Source organism: Antechinus flavipes, chromosome 4 (genome assembly GCF_016432865.1).
Source record: "Antechinus flavipes isolate AdamAnt ecotype Samford, QLD, Australia chromosome 4, AdamAnt_v2, whole genome shotgun sequence".
Classification (NCBI taxonomy): domain Eukaryota; kingdom Metazoa; phylum Chordata; class Mammalia; order Dasyuromorphia; family Dasyuridae; genus Antechinus; species Antechinus flavipes.
Genome location: NC_067401.1, coordinates 11,321,440 through 11,349,220, shown reverse-complemented (window position 1 = coordinate 11,349,220; position 27,781 = coordinate 11,321,440). Strand labels below are relative to the sequence as shown.

The 27,781-nt window shown below is 60.7% G+C and overlaps 1 protein-coding gene across 3 annotated transcripts; it reads right to left on the bottom strand.

Moving 5' to 3' along the window:
• Nucleotides 1-27,397, bottom strand: EPHB3 (EPH receptor B3). 3 transcript variants are annotated; one of them, XM_052000016.1, is made up of 16 exons: nucleotides 27,244-27,397; nucleotides 14,636-14,700; nucleotides 13,422-14,094; nucleotides 10,457-10,612; nucleotides 9,622-9,972; nucleotides 8,739-8,863; nucleotides 7,571-7,730; nucleotides 6,887-6,995; nucleotides 6,419-6,471; nucleotides 5,118-5,279; nucleotides 4,657-4,904; nucleotides 3,356-3,571; nucleotides 3,095-3,244; nucleotides 2,305-2,498; nucleotides 1,941-2,096; nucleotides 1-883 (listed from the first exon to the last, which is right to left on the bottom strand). In XM_052000016.1, exons 1-16 carry the CDS (start codon nucleotides 27,395-27,397, stop codon nucleotides 775-777), a joined length of 3,081 nt encoding a protein of 1,026 aa, XP_051855976.1. In that variant the 3' UTR covers nucleotides 1-774. The 3 variants fall into 3 exon arrangements, with proteins under 3 accessions (XP_051855976.1, XP_051855978.1, XP_051855979.1); XM_052000018.1 differs by having other exon boundaries at nucleotides 5,118-5,240; nucleotides 27,244-27,304; XM_052000019.1 differs by lacking the exon at nucleotides 27,244-27,397 and having other exon boundaries at nucleotides 5,118-5,240; nucleotides 14,636-14,740.
• Between the last annotated feature and the right edge of the window lie 384 nt (nucleotides 27,398-27,781).

Genomic DNA, 27,781 nt, shown 5'->3' with positions numbered 1-27,781 from the left:
GCAATGACAATGCCTTTATTCTGCTGACACCCCAGAGGGCCCCCAGCCGGGCCCAGCTCTCCCACGCTCCGAAGCGCACCGGGCAGGCGGGCTAGCACGCACAGCAGACATCCAGACATCCATTCTCTGGCTCTGTGAGTCTCTAAGGGGCAGGGGGGCTGCTCCTTGGCTGGCCCCCTACCCATCTTGGAAGCCAGCCTCTGCACCAACCAGGCTGAAGGGGGGCTGGGAGGTATCAGGAAGGAGCCAGGTCCTCCCTCTCCCCGGAGTCCCTGTGCAAACTCGAAGTGATGGCGGCTGGCTCTGGAGCAGGGGCGGGCTGTCCCGCACATCCCCTCACTCCCTGAAGTTTTCCTCCCTCCGGTTCCTGAGGGAAGAGCTGCTTTTTGTCCACCCGGGGGGCCCCGATTCAGGCGGGGGCGCCCCCAGGCTCAGCACTGCAGTCACTACAGCATGGAGAACGCCCGAGTCTGAGGCTACGGGGCCTCCCCCCTGCGCGAGAGCAGGGGGGCTCGGGCCCCACGGGGACGGGCGATGCTTTCATCCCCATCCCCTAATCTATCTTCAATGTGAAGAGGCGGCATCCGTCCGAAGCGTCCCGGCCCTGCTGTTGCCCACGGAGGGAACGCGGGCCGCCCGAGGGGGCTCCGCTGGGCCCCCGACACATTGTGAACTCTGGGGCCGCGGCCCTTGACTAAGCATCCAAACGTCCGAATGTCCGGCCACTCAGAGTCCCTGTGGCACCCTGGGCTCCTCCAGGGCCGCTCGAGGGGGTCAGACCTGCACCGGCAGCGTTTGGTTCATCTGCAACCGCATGTCCTGGATGCTGCTCAGGATCTTCTTCTGGTGTCCCGCCAAAGTCACTCCAATCCGGAGCAGGTCCCTGGAGGGGGCGGGGAAAGGACGTCGCTCAGCTTCCCCAGAGCATCTGCAAGGACCCCCCTTTTCTACCTCTGCCTTTGCGCCCCCCTCTGCCAGGGGCCGAGAACCCGCCCGGCTGGAACACCCTTCCCCCGCCTTCTCTGAGCGTTGTAGGAATTCTCCCAGAATCCCTCGGCTCCGGCGGCCAATGCGTCGCCCCGGCTGCTTGTCCCCCCACCCCCTCCACGATCCAAATGGCTTTGTCTCTTTGCACACATTTTGCATCGACTTCCCCAGAGCCATGTTCTCTGCCTCTCAGCAGGAGGCAAATTTGAGGGCCGGGACTATTTCTAGTTGGTCTTTTAATCCCTGACATGAGCGGGCCCGTGAATTATTCCTGATGGACCGGTGCGCTTTACACATACACACGCAACGCATGTGCACACACACGTATGTACAAGCACACACGGACCCTCAGCACCCCCCCCGGCACACACTGCTTCGGTCTGGGCTTCCATAACCAGCGTCTCCTACACAGCAGGAGCTGAGGAGATGCTTGTGGGGCTGAATCCCAGAGCCAGAGGATCATAGGTTTCAAATCAGAAGGAACCTTAGAGACCAAGAAGCTCAACGCCTCGTTTTACACATGGGGAAACTGAGGTCCGGAGCAAGGAGGTGATTTACCTAAGGAGCCATAAATAGTAAGGGACAGAGACAAAGTCTCCTAAAACGGGGCTTTCCCCTAGATCATGGCATCATAGAGACCAAGAAACCCAAAGCCTCATTTTACACATGGGGAAACTGAGGTCCAGAGCAAGGAGATGATTTGTCTAAGGAGCCATAAATAGTAAAGGACAGAGACAAAATCTAAAAATGGCATTTTCCCCACGTATCCCCTTGTATCACGGTGTCTTTGGAGCGAACTGAAAAGCTGGAGGGGTCTGATGTTCCAAAAGAGGAAACATTTTTAGAGACATAAAGGGTCTGGACCTGCCCGGTGATGGGCCGAGGGCCCCTCCAGCCAGTGGCAGAGCCCCCCAGCCCGGGCCCGGCCCACCTCCCGCGGGGCGGACACTCACTCTGCCGTCATCTGGGCCACGAGGTCGAAGGAGGCGAAGCCCGCGCTGATGAAGCTCTCCTTGTACCTCCCCATCTTGATGGCGTCCAGCCAGTCCCCCACCGTGGTGAAGGTGGTGTAGTCGGGAACAGTGCGGTCTAACAGGGGCTGGGACACCCTGTGGGCAGAGAGGAGGGGGCCGTGAACCCCTGGGGAAGGAGCTGGGGGGAGGGGGACGGCCTGGATGGGAGAGGGGGGCCTGGATGGGGGAGGGCAAGGGCTGGACGGAGTGGGGGGGAGGGGAAGGGCTGGATGGGGGAGGGGGGCCTGGATGGGGGAGGGCAAGGGCTGGATGGAATGGGGCGGGGGGAAGGGCTGCCACCTACCCAGACTGCACGCTGGCGATGACCTTCAGGCTGGCGGCGTTGCGGATGAGCTTGTCCAAGGTGTTGACGATCTGGGCAAACTTGGGTCTCAGGTTGCGGTCCCGCACCCAGCAGTCCAGCATGAGCTGGTGCAGGGCGGTGGGGCAGTCCATGGGGGGCGGCAGGCGGTAGTCCTGCTCCACGGCATTGATTACCTGGAGCCAGGGCAGAGGGAGAGATGCCTCGGCGGCTCGAGCCTCACTGGCTCCCACTGACGTCCGTCCCGGGCCCCCTCTCCCAGGAGCCCCCAAAGTCCCAGAGCCGAGCGTCGTCCTCCTGCCCACCGCCCCATTCGGGAGCGTCCCCTCCCACCAAGCTTAGCTCTCCCTGAGTACTGGTGCGGCCCCTCCCTCCCCCCACCCCCAGAGCCCCGGCAAGCCGGGCACACAGCAACGCCTTCGGAGCTTAGGCTTTGGGGCTGGGTCAGAGCTCAGAGGCCATTTCATCCAACCCCTCGTTATACAGTTGGGGAAACTGAGGCACGGGTGGGGAGAGTGATTTGCCCAAAGCTATCAATTCAGAGCTGGAAAGGCTCTCGGGGGAAGCCCACCCAGAGCCAGCCAGGAAATTGGACTTTAGGTCCTGAGACTCCGAATTCTGTCTGCTTTTCACTCTACTCTTTGGTGTGGAATTAGTGAGATGCTGGCCTAAGTGCCACGGGCCACTTCCCATCCTGGGCCCCCCCACGTCCCCTGGGCCCCCCACCTCCCCCGGACCGCCCCTCCTCCCCCGGGCCCCGAGCTGCACTCACATCTTGATTGCTCATGTCCCAGTAGGGCCGTTCTCCATAACTCATCACCTCCCACATGACGATCCCATAACTCCAGACGTCGCTGGCCGACGTGAACTTGCGGTAAGCGATGGCTTCCGGGGCCGTCCACCGGATGGGGATCTTCCCGCCCTGGGGGGGCACGTTACCCTGTGATTTGGGGCTGGCTCCCACCCACGAGGGCCCCTCCCAGTTGGCCCCTTCGCCCCCGGCCCACGATTCCACAGCCCTTGGGGCCCGTACCAATGAGCTGGTGTAGGTGGGGTCAGCGGGGTCGTCCTCGAGAAAGCGCGAGAGGCCGAAGTCGGACACTTTGCAGACCAGGTTGCTGTTCACCAGGATGTTGCGGGCGGCCAGGTCCCGGTGCACGTAGTTCATCTCCGACAGGTACTTCATGCCCGCCGCGATGCCCCGTAACATGCCCACCAGCTGGATCACGGTGAACTGCCCGTCGTTCAGCTGCGGAGGCGGACCCACGCACTTAGACTCCGGCCCTCCTGCCGAAGCTCCCCCCCCCAGAAGTTCTGTGACCCAGACCTCCCCCCCACCCCGTCAGGGGTCACGTGTGTGCACAAGCACATGTGTGTGTGTATGTGTGAGAGGGGGGAGCAGGGGGCTCCTCCCCTTTAAAAAAATTACAATAAAAAGGAATCGACATCCATTGCTTTAACATGGCCCGTACTCCCCAAGGTGCCCAACCCTTCCTTTTCCCAGAGCGCCATCCCTTATAACAAAGAAAAAAGAGGAGGGGGAGGAGAATAGGACGATTCGGCAGAACCAAGTAGCACTGTATGCAGCGTTCCTCACCCACAGCCCCCCACCTTTGCCAAGAAGGGGGAGAGGGAGCACCCTGACCTTTGGGGATTGGAGGATGATGGTCTGTGCAGAGGGAGGGGTCGGGGAACGGTTCTTTAAAATGTATAACCTATCCTCACAAGGCCCGAGAGAGGGGACGCCACTGTCCTGTGGGCAGGACCAGTGAGGGGCACTGTCCCAATCTGAGACGTGGGGTCTTTAACGACAAGCAGGGACCCCAGAGAGAGACAGCATCTGGCTTTTCCACTCTCTCTCCCCTCTGCCAGTGCAGGCTGGCACCTGCTCTGCAACGTAGTGTCAGAGAGCCCGGGGCGCTGAGGGCTGCCGCACTATTATTATCCCCATTTTATGGAGGAAGAAACTGAGGCATGCTCTCTGCCTCCCTGCCCCCGCCCTCTCTGGCCATCTTCCAACCAGGCTCCTGGGCTCAGGGATTTCTTTTAGCCGGGGCCCCGCCCCTGGAGCAACTCTGATTGGCTGATTCTAGGCAAGAAGAGGAAGACTGGGATGGACCAAGGAACGTTGGACCGGGCACCCAAAGACCCAGAATCAACCTCTAATCACTCTGTGGGCTTGGAGAGGTCACGGAGCTTCTCTGAAACTCAGTTTGCTCATCTGTGAAATAGGCCGAGAGCCCCCGCCCCGTCTGCCCTCCCGAGACCGGGGGTCCAATGAGAGGGGACGCTGGAGAGCGGCCGGTGTCGGCAGCGGTCTCGGGGGGGACTCACCCGGAGGAAGGAGTCGAGGGCGCAGTTCTCCATGAACTCCGTGAGGATCATGACGGGCCGGCTCTTGGTGACCACGCCTTCCAGGCGGATGATGTTGGGATGGTCAAACTGGCCCATGATGGACGCCTCGCTCAGGAAGTCCCGCCGCTGCCTTTCCGTGTAGCCGGCCTTCAGAGTCTTTATGGCCACGAAGAGCTCCCGGCGGCCCGGCTGCTTCAGCCGGCCCCTGCACACCTCGCCAAACTCCCCTGCGGGTCACGGGTCACGGGTCACTCGCGGTCCCTCCCGGACACACTCCCAGCAGCCCCCGCCGGCACTTCCGAACCAGCCCCAGGCACGATGCTTGGCTCGCGGCCGCAGACACGGAGCCAAAGGGATGCGCGAAGCACAAATCCCGAGAGCCCTCGCCCAGCGGGACTGCACGGCCACCCGCTCTCCCCTCCCCCTCCCCAGCGACTCACCGGCTCCGATCACCTCCTCAATCTTGACGCAAGAGACGTCAATCTCTTTGGCAAACTCCCTCACGGCCTCGTTGGGGTCTTCGTAAGTGAAGGGGTCGATGTAAACCTTCATGCCGGGAGCAACTGGGGGCAGAAGAGAGGGATCAGGGAGGGGCAGGGCTCCTGGAGGGGGAGGGAAAAGGTGCGACTCAGCCCGGTCACCCTCGAGGGCCCGGCTCGGCAGAGAACGAGCGACAGTCGGCAGCCTCCCCTCCCACCTATTTGGGGGGGACTGTACCCCCAATCCGGCCCTGTGGCGCAGGATCTGGCAGGCAGCTCCCTGAGACTCTCCCTCAAACCCCACTTCCGGCAAGTCACCCCACTGTCTACCAGCTGCTCCCTGGCACCCTGGGCAGCTAGCCGGGTTCTGCCTAAATTCTGCTGCCTGGTTTGCACGTCCTTGCCCATGGACCTCCCCGCTTTCTGCCACCTGGGTCAGTCTCCTCATCCTCCTCCAAACTCCTACTTGAGCGGTCTCCACTTGCTCTCTTCTTCTTGATTTTCAGCTTCTTGATTTTCTCCCCTCCCCACCCCAGCCTCAGTTTGCCCATCTATAAAATGAGCCCATCAAGCCGTCCCCTGGCTGATTCCAAGTGGCACATGATCCCAGGGCCATCCTGGCTCTAACCTGCAGGCCTCCGACCCCGGAGCTATCCTGCCACTATTTCTTTATGTGTCCTGGGATCTCCCGCTAGAATCTGGCTCCGTGAATGTGATCATCGGTTTCATGAACAATCCTCCCTTCCTGGCGTTTACTGTGTGTCAGAATGTTCATGTTCCTTGAGGATTTTCTAGTTCCCAATTTTTATTTCATTTATTTTTTATTTTAAAATTTTTTTTAGTTCTCCATTTTTAACAAAGACCGCAAGCTGCTTGAGGGCGGGCAAGCTTTGTGCCTCCGGCAGCCAGTATTGAGCCAGGCCCAGGGTGGGCGTCTAATCATTGCTCGCTAAGCCAGAGATGATCCCACACCAGAGTGCTCCCTGTCCGCGCATCTGGTCTCCCCGGCTAGACTAGACCCTCCTGAAGGTCACGGATCGTATCTCGGGCCTCTGAGAGGCTCAGCACAGTGCTAGGCACCAGGGGGAGAACAGAATGAGCCTCTTGAAGGCCTTCAGCTGCAGCCCCACAGGGCTCGGATCCTCCAGACCCAGGGCGGGTTTGAGGAAAGCAAAGGCGGGACAGGAAACTGGGGTGGGGGAGAAGCCTGAGGGTCCACCGGGACTCCCGGGGGGCGGGGAGCGGCCCCTCCCGTCACTTACTGTACTGCTGCAGCTTCTCCGTGTACTCCGAGTCAGAGCCGTGGCGCTGCTTCCTGGAGGAGGGGGAGAAAACCCTGCGTCGGACGACGGTGCCGAGACCCCACCCCACACAAACCCACGGCCGCCCTGCCCCAAGGGGGACGTGAGCAAACCCCAGCCCCCGAGAGCCGCAGAACCAAGACAGAGGGATCAGTGCTCCCGCTGACTCTCAGCCCCTCGTGCTCCTGGTGCAGTCGCTCCCCACCCCGGGCCCCAGGAAAGTGAGGGGACTGGACAAGACAGTCCCCTCTGTCAGCCTCGGTCTCCTTGGCTGTAAAGTGAGGCAGTGGGGGCCAGCAGAAGGTCGAGGCTAGAGGCCCAGGGCCCAGTGGGAGGCACGGGCACTGTGGGAGCTCTTGGAAGCAGAGGGAGGTCTCGGGGGCTGGGGAGGGGACGCCCGCTATGCTGTCGGAGGGAGGGGGAGCGGACCTGAGGCAGACGAAAGCGATGACCACGACCACCACGAGGAAAACCAGCCCGGCCGTAGCCGAGCCCACGATGAGGGGCAGCTGCTCTTGGAGCTGTTGGGGTCCTGAACCTAGAGACAGGAGAAGGCGTGTGAGGAGGAGCCGGGCAGTGTCGGGAGGGGCCGAGCGGGTGTCGGGAGGGACCATGTGGGTGTTGGGAGGGACCATGTGGATGTCGGGAGGGACCATGTGGGTGTTGGGAGGGACCATGTGGGTATCAGGAGGGGTCCCTCCGCTGGCCACGCCATCCCCCAGGCAGGAGGGAAAGCATTCGGGGGGGAGAAGGGAGAAGGTGAGGGAGACTCGTATGAACCGATGCAGAGCGAAGTGAGCAGCTCCCTGTAGCAGTGAGGACCGAGGTCTAACACAAAAGGTCACTCTAAGGAAGCCAAATGCTTCCAGTCGTGGCCCCCGGGGCAGAGCAGCCCGGCCTCCTGTGGGCAGAGCGGGACAAGGGGGGCTACTGGGCCAGCAGGGGCAACGCCATCGGGCACAACCACGGGGTGGGGGCTTCATAGGGAGGCTCCCGCTTGGAGGCTGAAGGGAGGAGAAGGGGCGGTTTCCCGAACAACCGGACAAATAGCGATTTAAGAACAAGGCGAGCAGAAGGAGCCGGGAGCGAGGGGAGGCTCTCGGGGCAGCTCACCTCTCTCCCCCGTGGTCTCGAACTCGGCCGGGTGGCTGTACTGCCCGTAGCCGGCCACCGTCCGCGCCCGGACCTGGACCACGTAGCAGGCGTCTGGCCGCAGGCCGTCCAGCTGCACCGAGTTCCTCTGGCTGGTCACCGTGGAGGCGATGCCCTCGCTCTGCAGGGGTCGGAGAGGGCCATGGGGTTCCGAGAGCCCCCTCCCCACAGGCCCTGCCCCCCCCCCCAACGGTCTCATTCTCCTTGAAGGGGGAATCCTCCGCCATTTGGGGAAGGAGATGCAGCTCTGCCAGAGGTCCCCCCGCCCTGCCCTAAGAGCACCAGGGAAGGCTCCTGAGCCCTTCCCTCGCTCATTCTTTACTTGCCCCTTCCCACAAACAGATCCACTCCCCCCGCCCGGGCCCCTCCCACATCATCGCTCATTTGTTGCTCAGTGATTTTCGGTCCTGTCTGACTCTATGATCCTATTTGGGATTTCCTTGGCAGAGATCTGCCATTTCCTCCTCCAGCTCATTTTACAGATGAGGAAACTGAGGCAGACAGTGAAGTGACTTGCCCAGGCTCCCACAGAGTAGAACTCAGGAGATGTGTCCCTTGCACTCCGGGCCCACTGCTCTCTCATTTAGACCGGTGCAAAGCCTCCCAATTGCGGTCCTTCCCCAAGCATCTGCCCGCTCCAATCCATCCTCCTCCCAGCTCCAAAGTCATCTCCCTCAAGTGCAGTCTGACCAGGACACGCCCTGCCCAAAAGCCTTTAGAGGCTAGCTCCCTCTTGCCTGTTTGGCATTGAAAACTCTCCCTAATCTGTGCAAAAACTGTTACATGCATGCACAAAGTGTGCAAACACACCTGCACACTCGTGTGCAAATAGGCACAAACACACGTGCAGGACAAACCCAGCTGAGCACAGCCGCATACATACAATGTGCGAACATATGTACATGTACCTGCACACGAATGTGCAAAACTCCCACGTGCGTGCACAAAGCAGAAATACGCAGTGCACATATCTGCAGACACACTCGTGTCCAAAAGCTCGCATGCATGTGCATGGTATAGACACGTGTCATGTCTGCACACGCCCAAATACACGCACGCACTCATTGCAAACACGCTCGCACACAGGACACACGCCCTGGGACATGTCTGCACACACGCGGGCACTAACCTTTTCAAAATACTTCATCTCGTAGTCTAGGATGATGCCGTTGGGCCGCTCCGGGGGGGCCCAGGACAGGGTCAAGCTGCTGCCGGAGCTGCTGTGCAGACGCATGGTGGGAACCTCCGAGGGAGCTGGGGGCAGAGGGGAGAAGTCACGCTCCGGCCCCCCAGCCCTCCCCTCCCCAGCCCCTCCTGGAGACGGCCATCTCTCTCTAGATCGAGGACTTGGCAGACTTGGGGGTCAGAGGAGGCAGGTTCAAATCCTGCCTCTGCCACTGCCTGGGTGACTCACGACTCCCCCCTTCCCCAGGCCTCAGTTTCCACTTCTGCAAAGCAGGGCCTTAGACAGGCTGCTCCCCGAGGTTCCTCCCAGGCCTGAATTTACGATCTCAGCCCCCGACCCTGAGGCTCGGGCCCGCTCAGGAAGTGGGAGCATTCACCCGCTAGCAGGACTCCCCCCAAGGACAGTTCGACCGGCCCCGGGTCCCTCTGGGGCGTCCCTACGGCCCGATTCAGCCCTTTGAGGGCCGAGGGAGGCCTCAGTGCCTAAATTAGGAGCAGATTTTCTCACCTTAGCCCCCAAATCCCAGTAGAACGTAGACTTCCCGAGGAGGGGAATTGCCTTTTATTCCCTGACACACAGAGCTGCTGCTTATAGGCTTGGGTACGATTAGAAAAAGCGGCTCTCGAACCCAGGCCCCAGTGGAGACCAGCCGTGGCGCCCCGTGTCCCACCCACCCCGAAGAGGCCGCTTTTCTCTCCCGACTGTTCTTGCGCTGAGGCTGCTGGGTATTCTCCCTTCCCTGCTATTTCCTTTTTCCGGCTAGCGCGAAGCGCTCTAACCAGGGTGGCCGGGCAGGGCTGCGCCCGGGCCCCGCGTCCTTCCTTACCGGCCTGGTTGGTGGTGATGTTCACGGCGGCGTAGCGCGGGGGCAGGGGGCTCTTGCCGGAGACCCCATTAACTGCCTGCACCTCGAAGCTGTAGCGCGTGTGGGCCAGCAGCCGGCTCACGTGCACCCGCCGCTCCGTCAGCCCCAGCTGCCGGGGCACAAACTCCACGTTGTCGTCGCAGCGGGAGCAGGCGGCCGGGCCCGACGCCCCGGGGCCCCCCTGGCACTTCTTGCAGATGACGTTGTAGAGGAGGTCGTCTCGGCCCCCCAGGTCCCGCGGCTCGCTCCACTCCAGCACCAGCGAGGTCTCGTTCACGTTGGAAATCACGCTGTGGGGGGGCGACGGCACAGCTGGGGGAGAGTGGAGAAGGGGGTGTCAGGGGAGAGCGATGAAGTGGGGGAGGGCGAGGGCGTGGACTGCCGGGGGGAGGACCCCGGGCGCCCCCCCTTCTACCAAGGAAAGTCCAGCCAGCAAACATGTAACAACCCCACCCCCTCCGGGGGGAGAAGGGGCAGCTTCCCCTCTCCCCAGAACCCCCCGCTTCTACCAAGGAAAGTCCAGCCAGTAAACATGTAACCACCTCACCCCCCCAAGGGGAGAAAGGACAGCTTCACCTCTCCCCAGAACCCCCCGCTTCTACCAAGGAAAGTCCAGCCTGCAAACAGGTGACAGCCCCAGGACAACTGGGCCTTCTCTCAATTTGCCCGGTGGCCAAACCCTAGCCCTCGGTAACACTCTTTGGACCAGCTACTTCGAAAGAATAAAGGGGAGAGGAAATACCCAAAAACCCCCCTCAAAGTTGGGGCCAGAGGTTAGAGTTCAAGGGTCACTCACTAGTGCAGGCGCTGTCGGGAGGGTCCGAGTCAGCTCGATAAAAGTTGTTATGGCAGATGCAGATGGTGGCAGCGGCGGACGTGGTCCGGCTGTTGGGGGGGCAGGGCAGGCAGGGCCCCTCTCCCTGTTTCGCCTTGAAACTCCCGGGGGGGCAGGCTGTCACGGAACAGAAGGGCCGGTCAGTGCTCTCTCGGGCCCAAGGAGAGCGGAGCCCTCGGGCCCGCCCCGGCAAAGTCTCTGAGCCCTCCCCAGCGTGCGCCTCGGTTCCCCTCCCCTCCCGGGCTAATGCCAAGATTGCCTAATCCCAGCCCCGGTAACAAAGGGCCCTTCTGGCCCCATGGAAACCCCGTGTCAGCGGATTCCCCCCCATTCCCCCAGCCCGGGGGCCTCAGGGACTACGTCAGCCTTGCCACCTGGCCGGCTCAGGCTTGTTGGGCTTGGAACGGATCTGAGGAGGAAGAGACCACCGGGGGGAGCGGGGGGAGAGCCCTGTTGCACTCAATCGGCTCGGACCCCTCGGGGGGCCCAGACCCTTCCAGGCCCCGGAGGAGCCAGCTCCCCTGAACACTCGGAAACACCCAGGGCCTCGGACCCTCACGGCCTCCCCCCACCAACTCTTTCCCCGAGAACAGGGGCCCTATTATTCCCGAGGGCCCGGGGGCGGCACGGTGAGGAGCGGAGGTCTCCGGGCCCGGCCCGGTTGTAGTGGGTGGGTGGGTGGGCGGAAGAGACAGGCTCCAGCCAAGCCCCTCGAGCATCTCCCTGTCAGTTTCTGGAGCAGTCCCGAGGAGGGGACCATTCCCAGAGAGAGCCCGCCGAGCACTGGAGGGCTGAGAGGGGCAGGGAGGCCAGAGAGAAGCTGCCCGGCTCGGCCCGGGATACGCCCAGAAGGACAGCTCGGGCGCCGGCGCATCCCCGCATCCGGCACCCACCACGTCCTCTGACGAACACTGACTGAGTTTGAATTTGAGCTGAAGCTGATGAGATTCACAAATAAAGTGACTTATCTAAAGTCACACAATTTGTGTCAGCTGGGACTCGAATCCGAGACCCTCCTGCCTCAAAAATAGCCCCGGGATTTTATTAGGGCGCTTTCTTGTCCCCCCGACACCCGCCTCAACTCGGCCAAAAAGCAACAATAATCCTTAAAAAACCAGCAACCAGATCTATGATTTCATCTGCGGAGGGAGTTCCCGGTGAGGATTTAGTACCTGGTTCTGCAACTTTTGGTGTTGCGGTGTTGCCCGGGGAACCGAGAGGTTAAGGAACTGGGCCAGGATCGCCCAGCCGGGAGGTGACAGAGGGGGCAGGGCCCAGCCATTTGTCAGGGCCACAAAATATAAACCGGTGAGAATCCCGGGGAGCTCCCGCTGCCCTTCCCATGATGCTTTAAGAGTTCAAAGGACCTGGCACATATCTCGTTCGGTCATCTCCCTAGTGCTGGGAGGAGCCAGTGGAGGGAGCTATTATTATCCCCATTTTGCAGATTAAGAAAAAATGGAGGTTGCCAGGTTAAGGCACGCAGCTGGGAAGTGAACCCGCCTCAGTTTCCTCCTTCATACAAGGAGGAGACTCTGTACAGTGTCCTTCCCTCTGCTGTCCCACGGGGCCGACTCATTCCCTGCAGCAGGACTGACCGGTGCCGGGGTCGGGAAGCAGGTTCTGTGCCCCCCCCGGACTCAACCACTCTCTGGTACCTCCACAAGCTCCACCCCAGAGCGGGAGGGGGCCCTCCGCCCACAGGGGCTCCTTCCTCTGGGTCTCCCCCTCTCCTCGTCTTCCCCTCCCCTGTCTCAGAGCAGCAGGGCCAGTTGCTAAGGGAACCCGAGAGCATTTCCTTCCTGGCACCTGCAGAGCGCCTGTGCCCGCCCTCTCGCCTCCGAGAGGCTCCGACGGCAGCCGGGCCGGCCGAATTACCAGGGAGCCGGGCTGCCGGGCTTCCAGCTTCTCCGGCCCGGCCCCCATTGAGGGGCCAGGGCGGCAGTCTGGAGGAAATGCCGAGATTCCTCCGCAGGAGCGCCTTCTTTGGGGCGACTAGGGATCATGGGAAGAACGCTGCCTGGGAGTGCTCGCTGCTGTGTAGCTTAAGGCGAGTCACAACCTTCTCATCTGGAAAATGGGGATAATAATAACTGGCCCACTGATCTGACAGGCTCATTATCAGGATCAAAAGAAATAATGGAAGTCAAAGTGTCTTAGAAAGAGCACGTTACACAATCCCGAGCGAGTTCTGAAGCGTCCGATCCGCCTCCCTGACCGGCCCCCAAGCTGCCACCAGAACAGTCGGTGACCAAACGAGCGCGGTCTTGGAGAGCGGATTAAGAAACACGAGGCCCTCGCCACAGCAAAAAGGCGGGGGGCTACCGGGGCGGACCGCCGTAGGCATTGTCAGACAGCATCTCTGCAGCAAGTGGCTTTGGCAGGAGGGAGGGTCAGTTTGGGGAAGGGGGGCTGGGTAGCTCCAGAAATGACTGTGATGTAAGAAAAGGAATCAAAACTTACTCTTGGGGCAGCTGGTGGTGCAGTGGGTAGAGCCCCAGCCCTGAAGTCAGGAGGACCTGAGTTTAAATCTGTCCTCAGACACTTAACACTTCCTGGCTGTGTGACCTTGGGTGAGTCACTTACCCCCAACTGCCTCAGCAAAAACCAACCAACCAACTAAACAAACAACAACAACAAAAAAAACCCAACTAATAAAAATTAATTTTTCAAAAGCTGTTGGGTGAGTGATGGGATAGCTCAGTGGTCTGTGGTCTTAGGCTGAGCAGCCTCAGGGAGCCTCTGTCTGACAGGGCTCCTTCTCGGTCCCCTCTGAAGCTCAGCCTCCACTCTGAGTGGGCACCGGGTACCGAGCAGGATTGGGGAGACCGGGCGCGTGGCCGTGAATCTGGGCGACTCGGCGGCCCTTCCCTCCGCCCTCCCCCCGGTCCCTTACGCGCCAAGGCCAGGGCCCGCGGTCACTCACCTTGGCACTGGGTCTCCTTGGCAGCGGGTTCGTAGCCGGCGGCACAGGTGCAGGCCCCCACGGGCACCATCCACTCGCCGTCCCCGTTGCAGTAGAGTTTGAGGGGCACCGAGGCCTCCACGGCATTGGGGATGCAGGTGCCGGGAGCGATGACCAGGGAGGTGGGCTCGGCGCCCGTCAGGGTCTCCGGGAAGAGGGCGAAGCTGGCGATGGTTCGGGCGCACTTCTTGTAGAAGACGCGCACGGAGATGAGCGACATGCAGGCCCCCTGGTCCTGGAAGGCCAGGTAGAAGCCGGCCTTGGAGAGGGGCCCGAAGCTGCGCACCTTGGTGTTGACGCGGCCCGCGTCCAGGCGGGAGAAGCTCTCGTCGGGAGCGATGGTGTCCACCTTGACGTAGGGGTTCTCCATCCAGAAGGGGCTGGAGGCGGAGGCCACGTCGCCGTCCGCCTCGTAGTAGAACAGGTTGAACGTCTCTTTGCAGGAGCCGGGGATGTTGGGGATGCTGTTGCAGTCCCGAACGGTGAACTTGATCTCCACGTACACCCGCTGGACCTCGCGCCGGCGGACGAAGCCCGTCCGCAGCCAGTTGTTCTGGCTGCTCTCCCGCACGTTGCACACCTGGTACGTCCGGATGGGGTTCATGGCCGCGTCGTACCCGCTGACCTCTTCCCACTGCGGAGCAGACGGGGGCGCTCAGAGCGGCCGGGGGCCGACGCCGGGGGTCCCGGAGCCGGATTCGGCCGCGGCAGTCCCCCGCTCGGCCCCCCCGCCTCGGGCGGATGAGGAGATGTAGGTCAGAGGGCAAAGGTCCCTTCCCGGCTCGCCCAGTGCCGCCCCTCGAGGCAGGGCTGATGGAGAGACGCTGGGACGGAGGAGGGGCCGGGCGGGTGGGAACAGACCGGGCAAAGGGGATGAGACAGTTGGCAGCCATATAGATGGTGAGAGAGGGAAAGTGATATCCCAGGAAGGGGGGGAGCAGAGACAGCCGGGGAGCCGGGCCCACGGGTAAAGGTGACCCGCCCCTGCCAGGGCTTTGCCCTGGGGATCAAAGACCGAAAACGGGCAGACGAGGGGAGCGGCGGGGACGCGAATGGGGCGGCCTGGCCCGGGCACCGGAGAAATTCTGCCCCCTGGGACCCTGCCGCCCCTGGGGTGGCAGAGATGGGGGGAGGGGTTCACTCAGCAGAGGGCGGGCGGGAGAACGCAGCCTTACCCCAGTTTCTGGATGGGACGTCCACGCCAGCTCAGACGTCACCCACTTTGTATCCATGAGGGTCTCTGAAAGGTGAGGAAGAGGAAGGTGAGACCCTCGGCTGGGCCAGGAGGCAGAGAAGATAAGGAGAGGCTGTGGCCCGAGGCAGAGGGCCCCAGCCCCGGCCGGGCCACAGTACAGGTAACACGCCTCCGGGGGCCCGCCCCATCCCCACACGAGCGCTTAGCCCGGCCCCTGCATTTTGCAGGAAACTGAGGACTCAGAGTCGCAATTCTGGGTGCGAGGACCCAAGAGCTCTCGCTCCCAGTTCATAAGCCGGGGCTCCTTGGTGGGAGAAGGCCGAGCAGAAGTGGCCTGGAAGGACCCTCCCTTCTCCTCACTCCCCCGGCCTCCAGGGACCCAGGCCCCAGAGGCCCTGACCCGGCAGGGGGCCTGAAGGTCAGAGTTGGGGGGGGGGGGAGGCTGGGTATCTGTGGCTGACCCCGAGGCCCGGGTTAATGAGGCCGGGAGCTGCAGGCCGGTTCACACACCTCCCGGCCTTCCTAATCCCCACACAAAGCTCCCCCTGCTCCTTTATCCCCGAACAAAAGGCTGTGTGTGCCCAGACCCCTGCTGGCCCACTTACTCCCCTGACTCCAAGCCCCACACAAAGGGCCAACCACACACACAGCCCCAAAGAGCAGAGGCTGCGGGGGGAGGGCCCTGAGCCCAGGGACCCCCCACCCTTCCTGGCCCTGCCCGCCTTTAATGGCCCCAGGCAAGGTGGCAAGCCTCTGGGTGCCGGGCCACATCTTGCCCCATTGAGGAGAGAGGGGGAACGACATGGAGGGAAGGACAGACCGGGGGACCTGGGGTAGCCAGGGGTCAGGCCAGCCTGGAGGGCGAGCAGGTCCCAAAGCGCAGGGCTGGGGCTCCGGGAGAGAGCGAGGGACGAGGGGAGAGAGCAAAGGATGAGGGGAGAGAGCAAAGGATGAGGGGAGAGAGCGAAGGATGGGGGAGAGAGCGAGGGATGGGGGGAGAGCGAGGGATGGGGGAGAGAGCGAGGGATGGGGGGAGAGCGAGGGATAAGGGGGAGGCACCAAGGTTTCTGCCTCAGGAAACCAAGATGCTCCCTGGTCTTTCCTAGCTTTGGCTGAAAAAAGCTGAAGCACCAAAAAGCTGAAGCGGGGAGGACTCGGGCCGGCTCCACCCCTCAGCGGCCCAGCTAGGAACCGCCAGAGCAGCAGCCTCGCTGGTGGGCAGCCAGCCACCCAGGCTTGAATCTCCCCCCGCAGCGGGGAGCTCACTAGCTTACAAGGAAGCCCATCACTCAGTTCTAATTATCCCCAGACCAGGACAGGGACACTTCTCCAGACCCTGCCCCCTGCTTTGAAGAGAGCTGGGCTAGCTCCGGAGAATCCAGGGCCTGGTGTAAAACTTTAACAGGTCAAAGTTGTGTGACCCTGGGCAAGTCACTTAACTTCCCTCATATAGTCTGGGGTGGGGAAACTTTAACGGGTCAGAGTGCAGGGGGAGGGAAACAGAGGGCAGTGTGCCCCAAGAGACATGGGAATAGAAGCCATTTCCAGGGAGGGCGCACCTGACCCTGGGGGTTTCCTGACAAGGCTAAAGGACAACCTCTCAGGAGCCCCAGGCAGCCCCACCGAGAGGCTCCCGGTCCAGCTCAAGCTCTGAGCAGGAGACAGAGGCAGGGCTGAAGCAGCAGAGGGCAAAGGTGGCCGGAGAGCACCAGGCCACAGGGCACCGCCGGGGGGGACCTTGGGAGACGGTAGCCCCGGCTCAAACCAGCTTCCCCTGGGACTCGCCTCCAAGTGGTGGGGGGGGGGGTGAGGGGGAGAAGGGAGGGGGTCGGGCACTGGACTCAGGAGCACAAAGGTCTGGGTTCAAATGTGCTACCTGAGACCCTTACTGACAGCACGGGGCTGGTGGGAACCTTCGAGTGCTTTCCACGTGCCAGATGCTGGGCTGAATATTTGGCAAATATCTCATCTGATCCTCACAACGACCCTGGAGGTTAGCTGCTGTTACAAGTGCCATTTTACAGATGAGGAAACTGAGGCAACAACCTGCAAGTTAGTTGCTGTTACAAGTGCCATTTTACAGATGAGGAAACTGAGGCAACAACCTACAAGTTAGCTGCTGTTACAACTGTCACTTTTAAAGATGAGGAAACTGAGGCGGCAACCTTGGAGGTTAGCTGTTATTACAACTGTCACTTTACGGCTGAGGGAACTGAGGCAAACGGAAGTTACGTTTCTCTCCCAAAGTCACTGTTAGTGTCTGAGGCTGGATTTGAGTTCAGGTCTTCCTGCCGGCAGACCCGGTGTTCGGGCGCTGTAATGCTCCCCAGCGGCCTCTAGCTCGGATCGTGGGCAAGTCACTCGTTTTCCAGAGAGAAATGTTAGCCATGGCCTCTGAGGTTCCTCCCAGCTCTTGAACCACAGGGTCCAATCACCTCTACAGAGGAACCCGAGGGCAGGGCAGAGAAGGGGGTTCACAGAACTCGAACCCAGGCCCTTCTTCCCTCCCAGAAAGCACCGGGCGCGTGCTGCCCAGCAACGGGGGTCAGGCCCAAAGACCCGGATAGAGCAGCAGGGGAGGGGTTGGGAGAGACTGGTGTCGAGGAGGTTTTGCCTCCAGGCACTAACCGCCTGTCCCGAAGGCCTCCTGGACCAGCAGCCCCGCAGGGACACAGGCCCGCCAGGGGAGCAGAGGCTGGGAAGCCCGAGCTGGGCACAGGCGCCCAAGCGGCCCCCCCTCCCGGGACCCAGCGTGGCCAAGCCCCGGGACCCAGCACGGCCTAGCGGCTCCCCACCCCGCCGCGGCTCTCCCTCCCTGCCGCTCTCCCGGGCGAGCTCCCACCCCGGCTGGCTCCGGCTCCTTCCCCGACTGCGTCCCTCAGCTCCCCCCTCCCGCCCGCGCGCTCACTTCCTCCTGCGCTGCCCGTGCCAGACCCATCTGGAACTGTTTAAACCCAAATATTCAGCCCCCTCCCCCTTCCAGCCAGATTCCTCCACAGTTTCAAACAAGCCCAGGGAGGGGAGGAGGGAGGGGAGGGAGGGGAGGTTGGGGAGGGGGAGAAGAGGGAAGGGAGGGGGAGGAGAGGGAGGAGAGGGAGAGAAGAGAGAGGGGAGGGGGAGAAGAGAGAGGGGAGGGGGAGAAGGGAGGAAGGAGAGGAGGAGAAAGGGAGGAGGGGAGAAGAAGGGAAGAGCAGAGGGAGGGGGGAGAGCGGTGGCCACTGGGAGGGGGAGCCGGGGATGGAGCCTTTGCTGCCCTTCATCCTGGTATCATTTCTCGAGAGCTCGGAGGGGAAGCTCTTGGCCACTGCTCAATCGCGGCACATTTTTCTCATTAATAGAGAGGACTTGGATTTTTTGTCATGTGTGCAGGAGGAAGGGCCCCGGTCACCCTGAGGGGCGGGCCTGGCTCTCCTACCCCTGCCCCCCTTCCTCCTGGAGGGAGGGAGGCAGGGAGAAGGGGCCTCCTCATCCCTACCACAGGGATGACTGGGTGGGACTCGGCCCCTTCAGCGGAGCCAGCGGAGCCCCAGCCTCCCACCTCCTCCCTGGGGCCCGGGGAGGGTACGTGTACCTCTCTATCTGGGAGCCCGGCGGGGCAACCGACCAAGAAAACCCCCCAGCACCAAGGTCCCCAAGACGGGGGGGGGAGCCCATTTTGTAGCTCTGTGCAGTGGAGTACGGGGCAGGGCCGGGAGCCGGGGCAGAGGCCCTAAGCATCGCTAGCCCTGAGATGCCATCCCATCCCAGTGCCCGCTTCCAGAAGGGCGCCCCGGCCCAGCTCGGGGCTGCGGGGACGGCCGGCGGCCCACGCACACGGCAGGGCCGGGGCGGCCGAGGGCAGAGTGCCCGGCCCAGAGGGCAGAGCGCACAGCCCAGTCCGGAGGCCACGGCCGGCCCTGCCGGGGAGCCACACCGGGCTCGGGAGCCCACTTGCTCGGAGGAGAGCGAGCGCCCAAGTTCAGGTTTCCACAGAGACACAGAGCCGCCACGTGGCAGCAGATGTGCGGCTCCCTGGTGTGTTCCAAGAACACAGATGCACTCGGGGTTTGCCCCCTGGCTCAGCTGTCGGGCTCCTCGGGGCTGGAGCAGAGAGGGAGAGAAGCAACACTCATACACACACTCACACACACACACTCACATCTCATGATCACACCCATCCCCATGTTTACACACACATATACACACATATACCACCCCACACATAACACACCAAATGAGCATACACAGAGACCCACACCCACCCACACAGACACAGACACCTCCACACACACACACACACACACATCTCATGCTCACACACACCCATCCCCATGTTTACACACACATATACACACATATCCCACCCCACACATAACACACCAAATGAGCATACACAGAGACCCACACCCACCCACACAGACACAGACACCTACACACACACACACACACACACATCCCATGCTCACACACACCCATCCCCATGTTTACACACACATATCCCACCCCACACATAATACACCAAGTGAGTATACACAGAGACCCACACCCACACCACACACAGACAGATACCCCCCCAACTCCATTACTGTTTTTGTTACCGTGTTTTTGAGCAGTTACAACCTCCCTGTTACAGTTTCACCTTTAGATACAGTCACAATCTTGTTTCCATTCCTGCTACGCCGACCCCCCCCCCATTCATTACATTGTTTTTCATGACTTGTAAGCTCACTCTTGCTCAGTCCCAGCCTCGATACAGAGTAGCAGCCTGGCGAGCCCCACACTCACGGCTCCTTAGCACACACAGAGTCCGCGTTAAGAACCACACACTATGATTAGAGACAAATAGTTACAGACTTTGAGACAAAAGCAGTTACAGTTTTGGTTACAAAGGCACACGCATGCACACGGACTCTCTGGGTCTCTCTCTGTGTGTCTCTGTCTCTTACACACACACACACACTCACACACTCACACACACTCACACACACACACACTCACACACTCACACACACACACACACACACACTGTTCGAAGGTTCACAGCCGGTCGGTGTCAGGTACTTGGTCACACACACACACACACACACACACACACACACACACACACACAGCTGAAGACACCTAGTCCAAGTTGCATAAAGACACAGTTGTGTGCACTCCCAGATGCCTCCGGCTGGGCCTTCACACTTTTATAAACACACGCTCCACTCTACCAAACAGGCTCCAGAGCGCACAGGTCCTGCTACACACAGTCTGCTCAGACAGTCCCTCGGAGTCCTCACTCCCCGAGTCTCCCAAGAACTCACACAGACACACACCGGTGCCCAAACTCCTTGAGAAAGCGGATGCACGGCACGGCACAAGCACGTGACTCCACCCCCCCCCCCAACTTCCCTCCGACATTACTAGAAATAATCCCCCTCCTTCCACTAGCTCCACTGGCCCAGTGAGCTCCGGGCCAAGTCCATGGCTGTGGGGGGAGGGGCGGAGAACTCGAAGAAGTCAGCCTGGTCTGGAAAGGAGATGCAGCTCTTTGGTGTCCCTCCCCCCGCCCTGCCCGCCAACCTGCCCGCCTGCCAGCCTGCCCGCCAGTCTCGGGTCCCCCAGGTGTGGCACCTCCTCTAGATAAGAGAAAACAGAAGCACAGACAACATGGAGCCACGAGGTGGGAAAGCTGCCGGCGGCCCTGGATTGGCGGGAGGGAGGGCAGGCCGGGCAGGAGGGCCTGGAAAGAAAGGGGTGGCAGGGAGTGGAGCCGCGACCGACCGACCGGTCCTGCCTCCCTGTCGGTCCTGCCTCCCTGTCGCCGAAGCACCGGCAAGGTTGAGGACTCGGGTCATGGGGCTGGTGCAGGAGGAGCCGCCTGGGACAGGGCTGAGTCTGGGCTGGGGGCAGAACCTCCCCGGCTGAGGGAGAGCGGGCGCTACCGCCACTGAGCCCCGTCTAACCGGCACCAGGAGCGGTGCCCTTGGGCCCAGCACCTGCCTCTGGGGAAGGACCCCCACGAGGAGCAAGCCGTCTCCTTCTCTGCCTCCCCTTCTCCCCACGGAGGGGCCGGGTCTCTGACCCCAGCGGCCACCAGATCCCGGCCTGGTCCCCGGGCCCCGCCGTGCCCTAGCCAAGCCCAGAATGCTAGAATCCAGCCCTCCTCCCAGTCAGCCCCGGGCCCTGCTCCCAGCCCGAGTGGCAGGTCGGCCTGGTGAGCCTCGCCCTGAGAAAAGGCGTCTCCCAAATCCACAGAGCCTGAAAAACGAGGGAAAGAAGCTGAAAGGCTAAACCTTGAACCTCAACCCAAAGCCAGGGAAAGCTCCTGGGGAGCCTGCTCAGCCCGAGAGAGACCAACACACAGGGCGGGAAGAACACAGCCTTTGAGGGGGAGGAGGGGGTGTCCCCATGGACCTCCCCACCTTGTCAGAAGCCCAGATTGCCAGGAAGCAAACCACTGGGGCCTACTCCCTTCTCTCTGGGTCGGCGGCCCCTTCCCCACCTGGCTATTCAGCTACCCATTGCCTCCCTGCAGGCAGACCTGGCTCAGCAGCTTTTCCCAAAAGCCCTGCCTCTACCTACACACACACTCACACACATACACACACAACACTCATACACTCACACACAACACTCACACATACACACACACACATACATACACTCATACTTTCTCACACACACAACATTCACATACACACACACACAAAACAACTCACACATACACACACACATATACACATACGCTCATACTCTTTCACACACACAACATACAACACACACATATGCTCACACACAACACTCACACATACACATACACATACACACACACTCACATACACACATTCGGGATCTTCTCTCTTATAGGATGTGAGGAAAGGGCAGTGTGTCCTCTGCAGATCTGGGCCCCTCTTCCCTTTTCCATAGCTATAAACGCTCAGGCTGGGGTGGTGGGAGCTCCCCTAAGAGTCCTGGGGAGACGGGCCGATGGGGACTCAGGTTTCAGCAGGGATCGGCCGCCCCCTCCCCATTATATGGTTGTGCCTCACGGCGGCCCACTCCCCAGCCTCCCGGGTCGGCCCCTTAGCCCTGGGTCCACAAAGGCAGGAAAAAGAAGGGAGAGAGCATCCATCCCAGACCAGAGAACACATTATGTTTTTCATTCTTCCCCCTCAGATCTCTGGGATGTATAATTAAATAAACATGAGAGGGAGAAGAAACAAGGAAGAAGCAAAGCAGGGGGCCAGGAGCCTGAAACAGCAGGTCTCTAACCCCAGAGCAGCCCCTCGGAGGGTGGGGAGCCTCAGATGGAGAGGCCCTCTCCTCACCAGGGAACGGGGCTTCCAAGGCGTGCTCAGGCCGTCCCTCTGAGCCGAGCCCCTAGTTCTCCTCACTGGTTTGGGGGTTGGGGGGGGGAGAGGGCACAAAAAAAGGGAGAAGGAAAAGCCTGCGAGGGCCCCAGCCCACCACACAGTCACCCACCAGTTCAGGTGCCCAGCTGTGCCCAAGGCTGCCCCTCCCCCGGCCTCAGCGGCTCGATCCTGACAAACCAGTTTGACTCAGCCCAGCAGGCCCAGGTACAATTTTCAAACTATTCAGGGCCGGTGATTCAGCCTCTTCAGGCTGTTTAATTAGCACACCGCCGGGGTGGTAGAGGCCTTTCCCAGGACAGTCGAGTGGCCGCCGTGGCGGTGGTGGCGGTGATGGTGGTGGCGGCCGGTGGCGGCAACAGCTAATGGGAAGAAAATGCAGCAGCAAACTGGTTCCCCCAAATACCTGCTGCCATCAATCATCAGCCCCACAGAAACGCCAGCTCATGACAAAACCGGAGCAGGGGGGGGGGGCGCACCAGCTCCCCAAACAGGTGAATAAGTCACAGAAACCACCAGAGCCCATTGTCTCTTGGGTAGCAGCAGCGGCAAAGGCGGCAGTTGGCTACACACACACACACACACACACACACACACACAAAATCCCGATACCAGCCCTTTCCTCAGTCTCTGGGGCAACCCACCTCCCCTGACTGGGTCTTGGAGTCCTGGGAGTGTGTGATCTACTAAGACCCAATCCCATCCCTCCCTCAACATCTGCCAAGCCCTGAAAAAAATATGGGGAGACACCTTGGAGTTGAGTCTTCTTTCCAAGTGGTCCCCTAGTGACTCCCGAGACGGTCGAGGAATTCTCCACCATATTTCAAACACATCCAACAATGGGGCCCGTCATCCACCCCTAAACCCTTCACTCTCCTGATTTCCATCCCCTAATCTGGCCTACCCCACTCACCCAGGACTCTGATTCCTTCCCACGCACCTCTGTTCTAAAAGGAATGGGGAAAAAAGTGACCAGGATAAATCCAATGGGAACTTTTCTAGCCCCTGTGATCCCGGATATCTGAAGGTACTTAAAAGTCAGCGATTAGGGAGCGCGCATTCGTGTGCCCGACACTGTGTCCGGGAAGACATGTTCCTTCAATTGGTGAGGGGTGCTCAGGACTATAACTCCAGAGAGGCTCAAAGGAGGGACACTCTCGGGACCCAAGTAGATGCACGGCACTTAGCATGTAGTAATCGATCAATAAGTGCTTTTCATTCATTCATTCTGTATTAGGGAACCTAAGTTACGGCAAGTCAGAGTAAAAAGAGTTAAGTCCCAAATCTTAGGCCGAGATCCCAATGCTGACCACGGGCATGTCACCTGACTCTGGGCCTCAGTTTCCTCATCGGTAAAATATGAAGACTGGATTCTAAAATCCCTTCTAGCTATGATCCTTCAGCTGGCAGGAACGGGGAATTGAAGAATAACCCAGATTTATAAGCACATTAAAGATTGCAAAGTCCCCAGCCCATTATCTCATATGAGCCCCGTAATAAGCCTGGGAGGTAAGCCGTGCAACTGTTATTATCTCTATTTAACAGGTGCAGAAACTGAGGCAAGGTGCATTTGAGTGAGCTAGCACAGGCGGACGGCTCGTGTCGGAATCTGGATTCCCACCGCCTCTCGTTGAGACGCGGGCCGGGGGAGGGTCGGGTCTGGCACCGGAGGATCCGCCAGCTGCAATATTCAAAGTTCTCCCGATGCTCATGTCCTCAGAAGGCACTGGCTGCCATTGTAAACCAATCTGACCCTGGCAGAAGTCTGGGGAATGACAGGAATCCTGAGGAATCTCTCCCCTTCTTAGCAAGGCACAGATGGGGGACAGATCCTTGTTTTCCTGCTCACAGAACATCACCCTCTGCAGCCTGGAATGATTCAGACAGATCCCCCAAGGATGCCTCCCGAGCCCTGGCAATACCATCTGAGCGCCCGGGCATCCCGGCTCCCCTGAAGGTTCTTTGTCTCAACAAGGTGGCCAACCTGCGCTAGAGCAGGGCTCCGGAAGGGGCGAGGGCTGCTTCTCGTAAGACATCTCCTCGCTCCCTCCCTGGAGCTGCAGGAGAGGAGAGCGGGGCCACTTACTTAAATATGTCCGAGGGCTGATCGCTGGGACGAAGTAGGGCTCCCGCCTTCCCCGGTTCTACTCTAGGGGAGCAAAGGCCCAAGTGTCTGCCAAGGGGGCAGGAGACAGCAGGACATAGTTTGGCCCACAGTTGTTCGGATTTATGGGGTGGGCAACCCTTGCCCCGCCCCCTCCCTCCCACTACCCACATCCCCTCAAAGGGACATGGAGCCTGGGCTACAGGTGAGGGGGTCTGGAGTAAGGAAACCCCCAGGCTAAAAATCGGGGAGGAAGTTTGGGACCAGTGCAGACACTCATCACAAAGCATACGGATCCATAGCGGGGCAGGACGGGTAGAGTCCAAAGCCGGCTGCAAGTCGGTTACTAACCGTGTGATCCAGGCAAATCACCTTCTCGGACATTAGTTTCTTCCTTAGGAAAATGGGGATAATGGAAGCAAGCATCTGACTAATGAGATAAGGCATGGCAAGAGCTTGGTAAACTCTCTGTGAACAGCCCCTGTTATTATCTTCAGCATGTGCGCTCAGGTTTTGGAAGGCCAGAAATCAGAGGCCAGGGTGGGGATGGGAGTGGAGGGTGCTGGTCTAACCCAGAGAGGCCAGAAGGCCCAAGAGCCCCCCGCTGCCAGGGAGTACCCAGCACAGGCTTCCTGCTCTCTCTTCCCTCTCCTCACTCAGTCACGAGAGCGCCTGCCCCAGACTTGTTTTCCAGGGTTCAGAACCACCCACCTGCCTCCCTTATTCAGTTCCTAGGAATCTAGAGTTGGACGAGACCTTAGCGGTATATAGGGGAGTAAACTGAGGCCCGATAGATGGAGAATGACTTGCCCAAGATCACTCAAGTAGAAACGGGCTTCTAGGAATCTTGGTTCTTTGACTCCTCTCTGTTGAGCAAACTTATCTGACATGAGTTTTCCGACCGCTCCCCTTCCCCACCAGCTCTCCTGACACAAGCTGGGCACATGCAGCAGAGCCGGCCAAAAAAAGGAGGCTCCGGCTGAAGCGAACAGAGAGAGGAGCCCTGCTCAAAAACTAGGAAGGGCACTTACCTGCACCATACTCCCCTAATCGGAACCGATTCCCCCCCCCCCCTTTTACACACACACACACACACACACACACACACACACACACACAGGCAAGTAGAAACAGGAGGAAGGGAGAGAAAGAGAGAGGGAGGGAGCAAAAAAAAGAGAGAGAAAGGCAGGGAGAGACAGAGAAAAAGACAGAGCAGGGAGAGAGAGGGAGAAAGAGGGAGGGAGAGAGAGAGAGAGAGAGAGAGAGAGAGAGAGAGAGAGAGAGAGAGAGAGAAACCTGGGAACTACTCACATTCACACCCTGAAGGCACCCAACAACAAAGACAGCTTCACTGGTTTCTCCAGCCTGTGATCCTATCATAGACCCACATCTTAGTGAGTGTTCGAATGTGGGCCCTGCCCCTGTGTACATCTCTCTGTGTGTCTGTGTCTGGCTCTGCTGGCTCCCTTTTCCTTGTGAGAGAGGGCAGTGAGCTTTGTGTGGAGGGATGGAAAAAAAAATGAGGGGAGGAAGAAAAGAGAAAATAATTTCCCAACACCCCCCCCCCATATTGCGAAGAAACAGGGAGAAAAGTCTTTAACTATATCACACACTCGCACACCCCTGCCCTCCCCCACCAAGTCTCTAGGTTTGTCTCTAAATATCCCTCTCCAAATGTGATATTTTTATGGGCAAACCAAGTTAAGCAGGATCATTTGGAGCTCCCAAACTTTAGGGGGAAGTGTATGAATGTGCAGGGGGAGAGCACTTGTTTCTAGTTTTTTTTTTGGTTTTTTTTTTTAATATCCTCCTTGAAAAGTAACGTCCCCTCCATATTTCCCGATTTCTGGACGTGTGTGTGTGTGTGTGTGTGTGTGTGTGTGTGTGCTCCTACTTGCTGATGGGTCTGTTGTAAGTCTCTATTGTTTGTGTGTGGGTCCCACTGTGTCCCTCCCAGCAGGCATGTGTCACGGGGCATGTACATAAGCAGCTCTCCGTGCAGAGGGGACAAGAACACTTGTGCCCCAGCTCCCCGGGGATTTGGGAGTGGGAGCCCCCCATCCCCCACGACTGCAAGAGGAGGAGGAGGAGGAGGTGTGAGCACAAGCCATTGTGTTGCTGGCCGGTTTTCCACACTTGGCACTGTCGGGAGGACCAGGATCAAACCAGAAACTTCGGGGGCCCGGTTAGGGGCGCTTTGGCCTCCAGCAGACCCCGCCTGCCCGCAGGCCTGCCTGGATTTCCTAGTGCAACCCACACGGGGGTGAACCCCCCGGGCTGGGTGGGGCGGCCCCCCTCGTGCGTTGTTGGCACTTGCTAATAGATAAACAATAACAGTGCCCCAGCCCCTGCCACCCCCGCAAGCCAGCAGCAGCCCTCGCAGCGGATGCCAGGCTCAACCCCTCCACCCCACAAAGCGGGCTGGCTGGGGCCCGGTTCACACAGGCTCCGGGAGCCCTCGGGTACCCCCACACAAGCACACACGCACTCACGTAGGCAAGGCACACACACACACACACAGTCGCCCCCACTCGCACTCACATTCGACCCCCAAGTCGTTGGCTCCAGCTGCTCACAAGGGAAGCCCAGCGGGATTCTTGGCTGCCCCCCATCACGCACCCCTGGGGGATCCCTAAGAACAGATGGCAGCTAGCAGCTTTCTCCCTGCGGAACCTGTCCCCGCGTGGGTGCTGTGTACTCCTGGGTCCCCCTTATCCCGGCGGAGCCCATGGCCTTCTGAGAGATGCTAAGAAAGATGCCGTCCTAGCCTCCCCAGTTTACCTCTGATGGAACCCCTCCCCCTCCCCCCTCTCCCGCGTAGCGGATCCCTCCTCTCTCCCCTCTGAGGTTGACAGTGGCAGGGCCCCCGCGCTACCCGAGGGATCCCTCCTGCGTTCCTCGAGCGCGGCCGATCGATTCCCCCCCCCCTTCCCAGTCTCCCCATCCTCCCGGCTGGCGGCTCTCGGAGGCCCAGGGCCCTCCTCGGGGAGCGGGCCCCGGTCTGCGGGATCGCTCCGGGCTCCGGGCAGCCCGAGCAGCGGCCCTTTCGGAAGAGTCCGGGCCGGACATGGGGGGCGCGCCCCGGGGCCGATGCCCGCCTGCCTCCCTCCTGCCTGGCACCCCCTTCCCCTTCCCCCCGGGCTCGCTCACCTTCCAGCGCCCGGCTGCCGGCGGGCAGAAGCAGGAGTGGCAGCAGCAGCAGCAGCAGCGGCGGCGGCGGCGGCGGGAGCCGGAGGAGCGGCCCCCGCAGCCCCGGGAACCCCGGCGCCGCCGGCGGCCGGCAGCCCGGGAGGGCTCGGGCCATGGCCAGGCGGGCAGGGGTCCGGGCCGGGGCCGCCCTCGGGGCGCTCCGCGCGGGGAGGCTCGGGGGCCGGCCCGAGCCCAGGCTGGAGGCGGTGCGGGCGGGACGCGGCCGGCGGGCTGCCAGGCAGGAGGGCAGGCAGGTCCTCGGGGGACAGGGGCCCGGGCCCGCGCGATCCGGCCGGACCCTTCGCGGACGCTCCGGGAGGCGGTGGGGCTCCGAGGCGCACAGTAATCCAGGGGCCGCAGGCCCGCTCGGGGGGCAGCAGGAGTCTGGATCTGAGAGCCGCGCGCTGGGCTCCGGGCTCGGGACTCGGGGCTCCGGGTTCTGGGGTGCCTCCCGCACGCCCGCACGCCCTCCTTCACTTCTGCTCGAGCCTGCACTGCC

Coding starts and splice junctions, on each gene's coding strand:
- EPHB3 (XM_052000016.1), bottom strand. CDS start 27,397: ATGGCCCGAGCCCTCCCGGGCTGCCGGCCGCCGGCGGCGCCGGGGTTC. Junction 14,701..27,243: donor CGGCAGCCGGGCGCTGGAAG/GTGAGCGAGCCC, acceptor CTCACCTTTCAG/AGACCCTCATGGATACAAAG. Junction 7,731..8,738: donor AGATGAAGTATTTTGAAAAG/GTTAGTGCCCGC, acceptor CGACCCCTGCAG/AGCGAGGGCATCGCCTCCAC.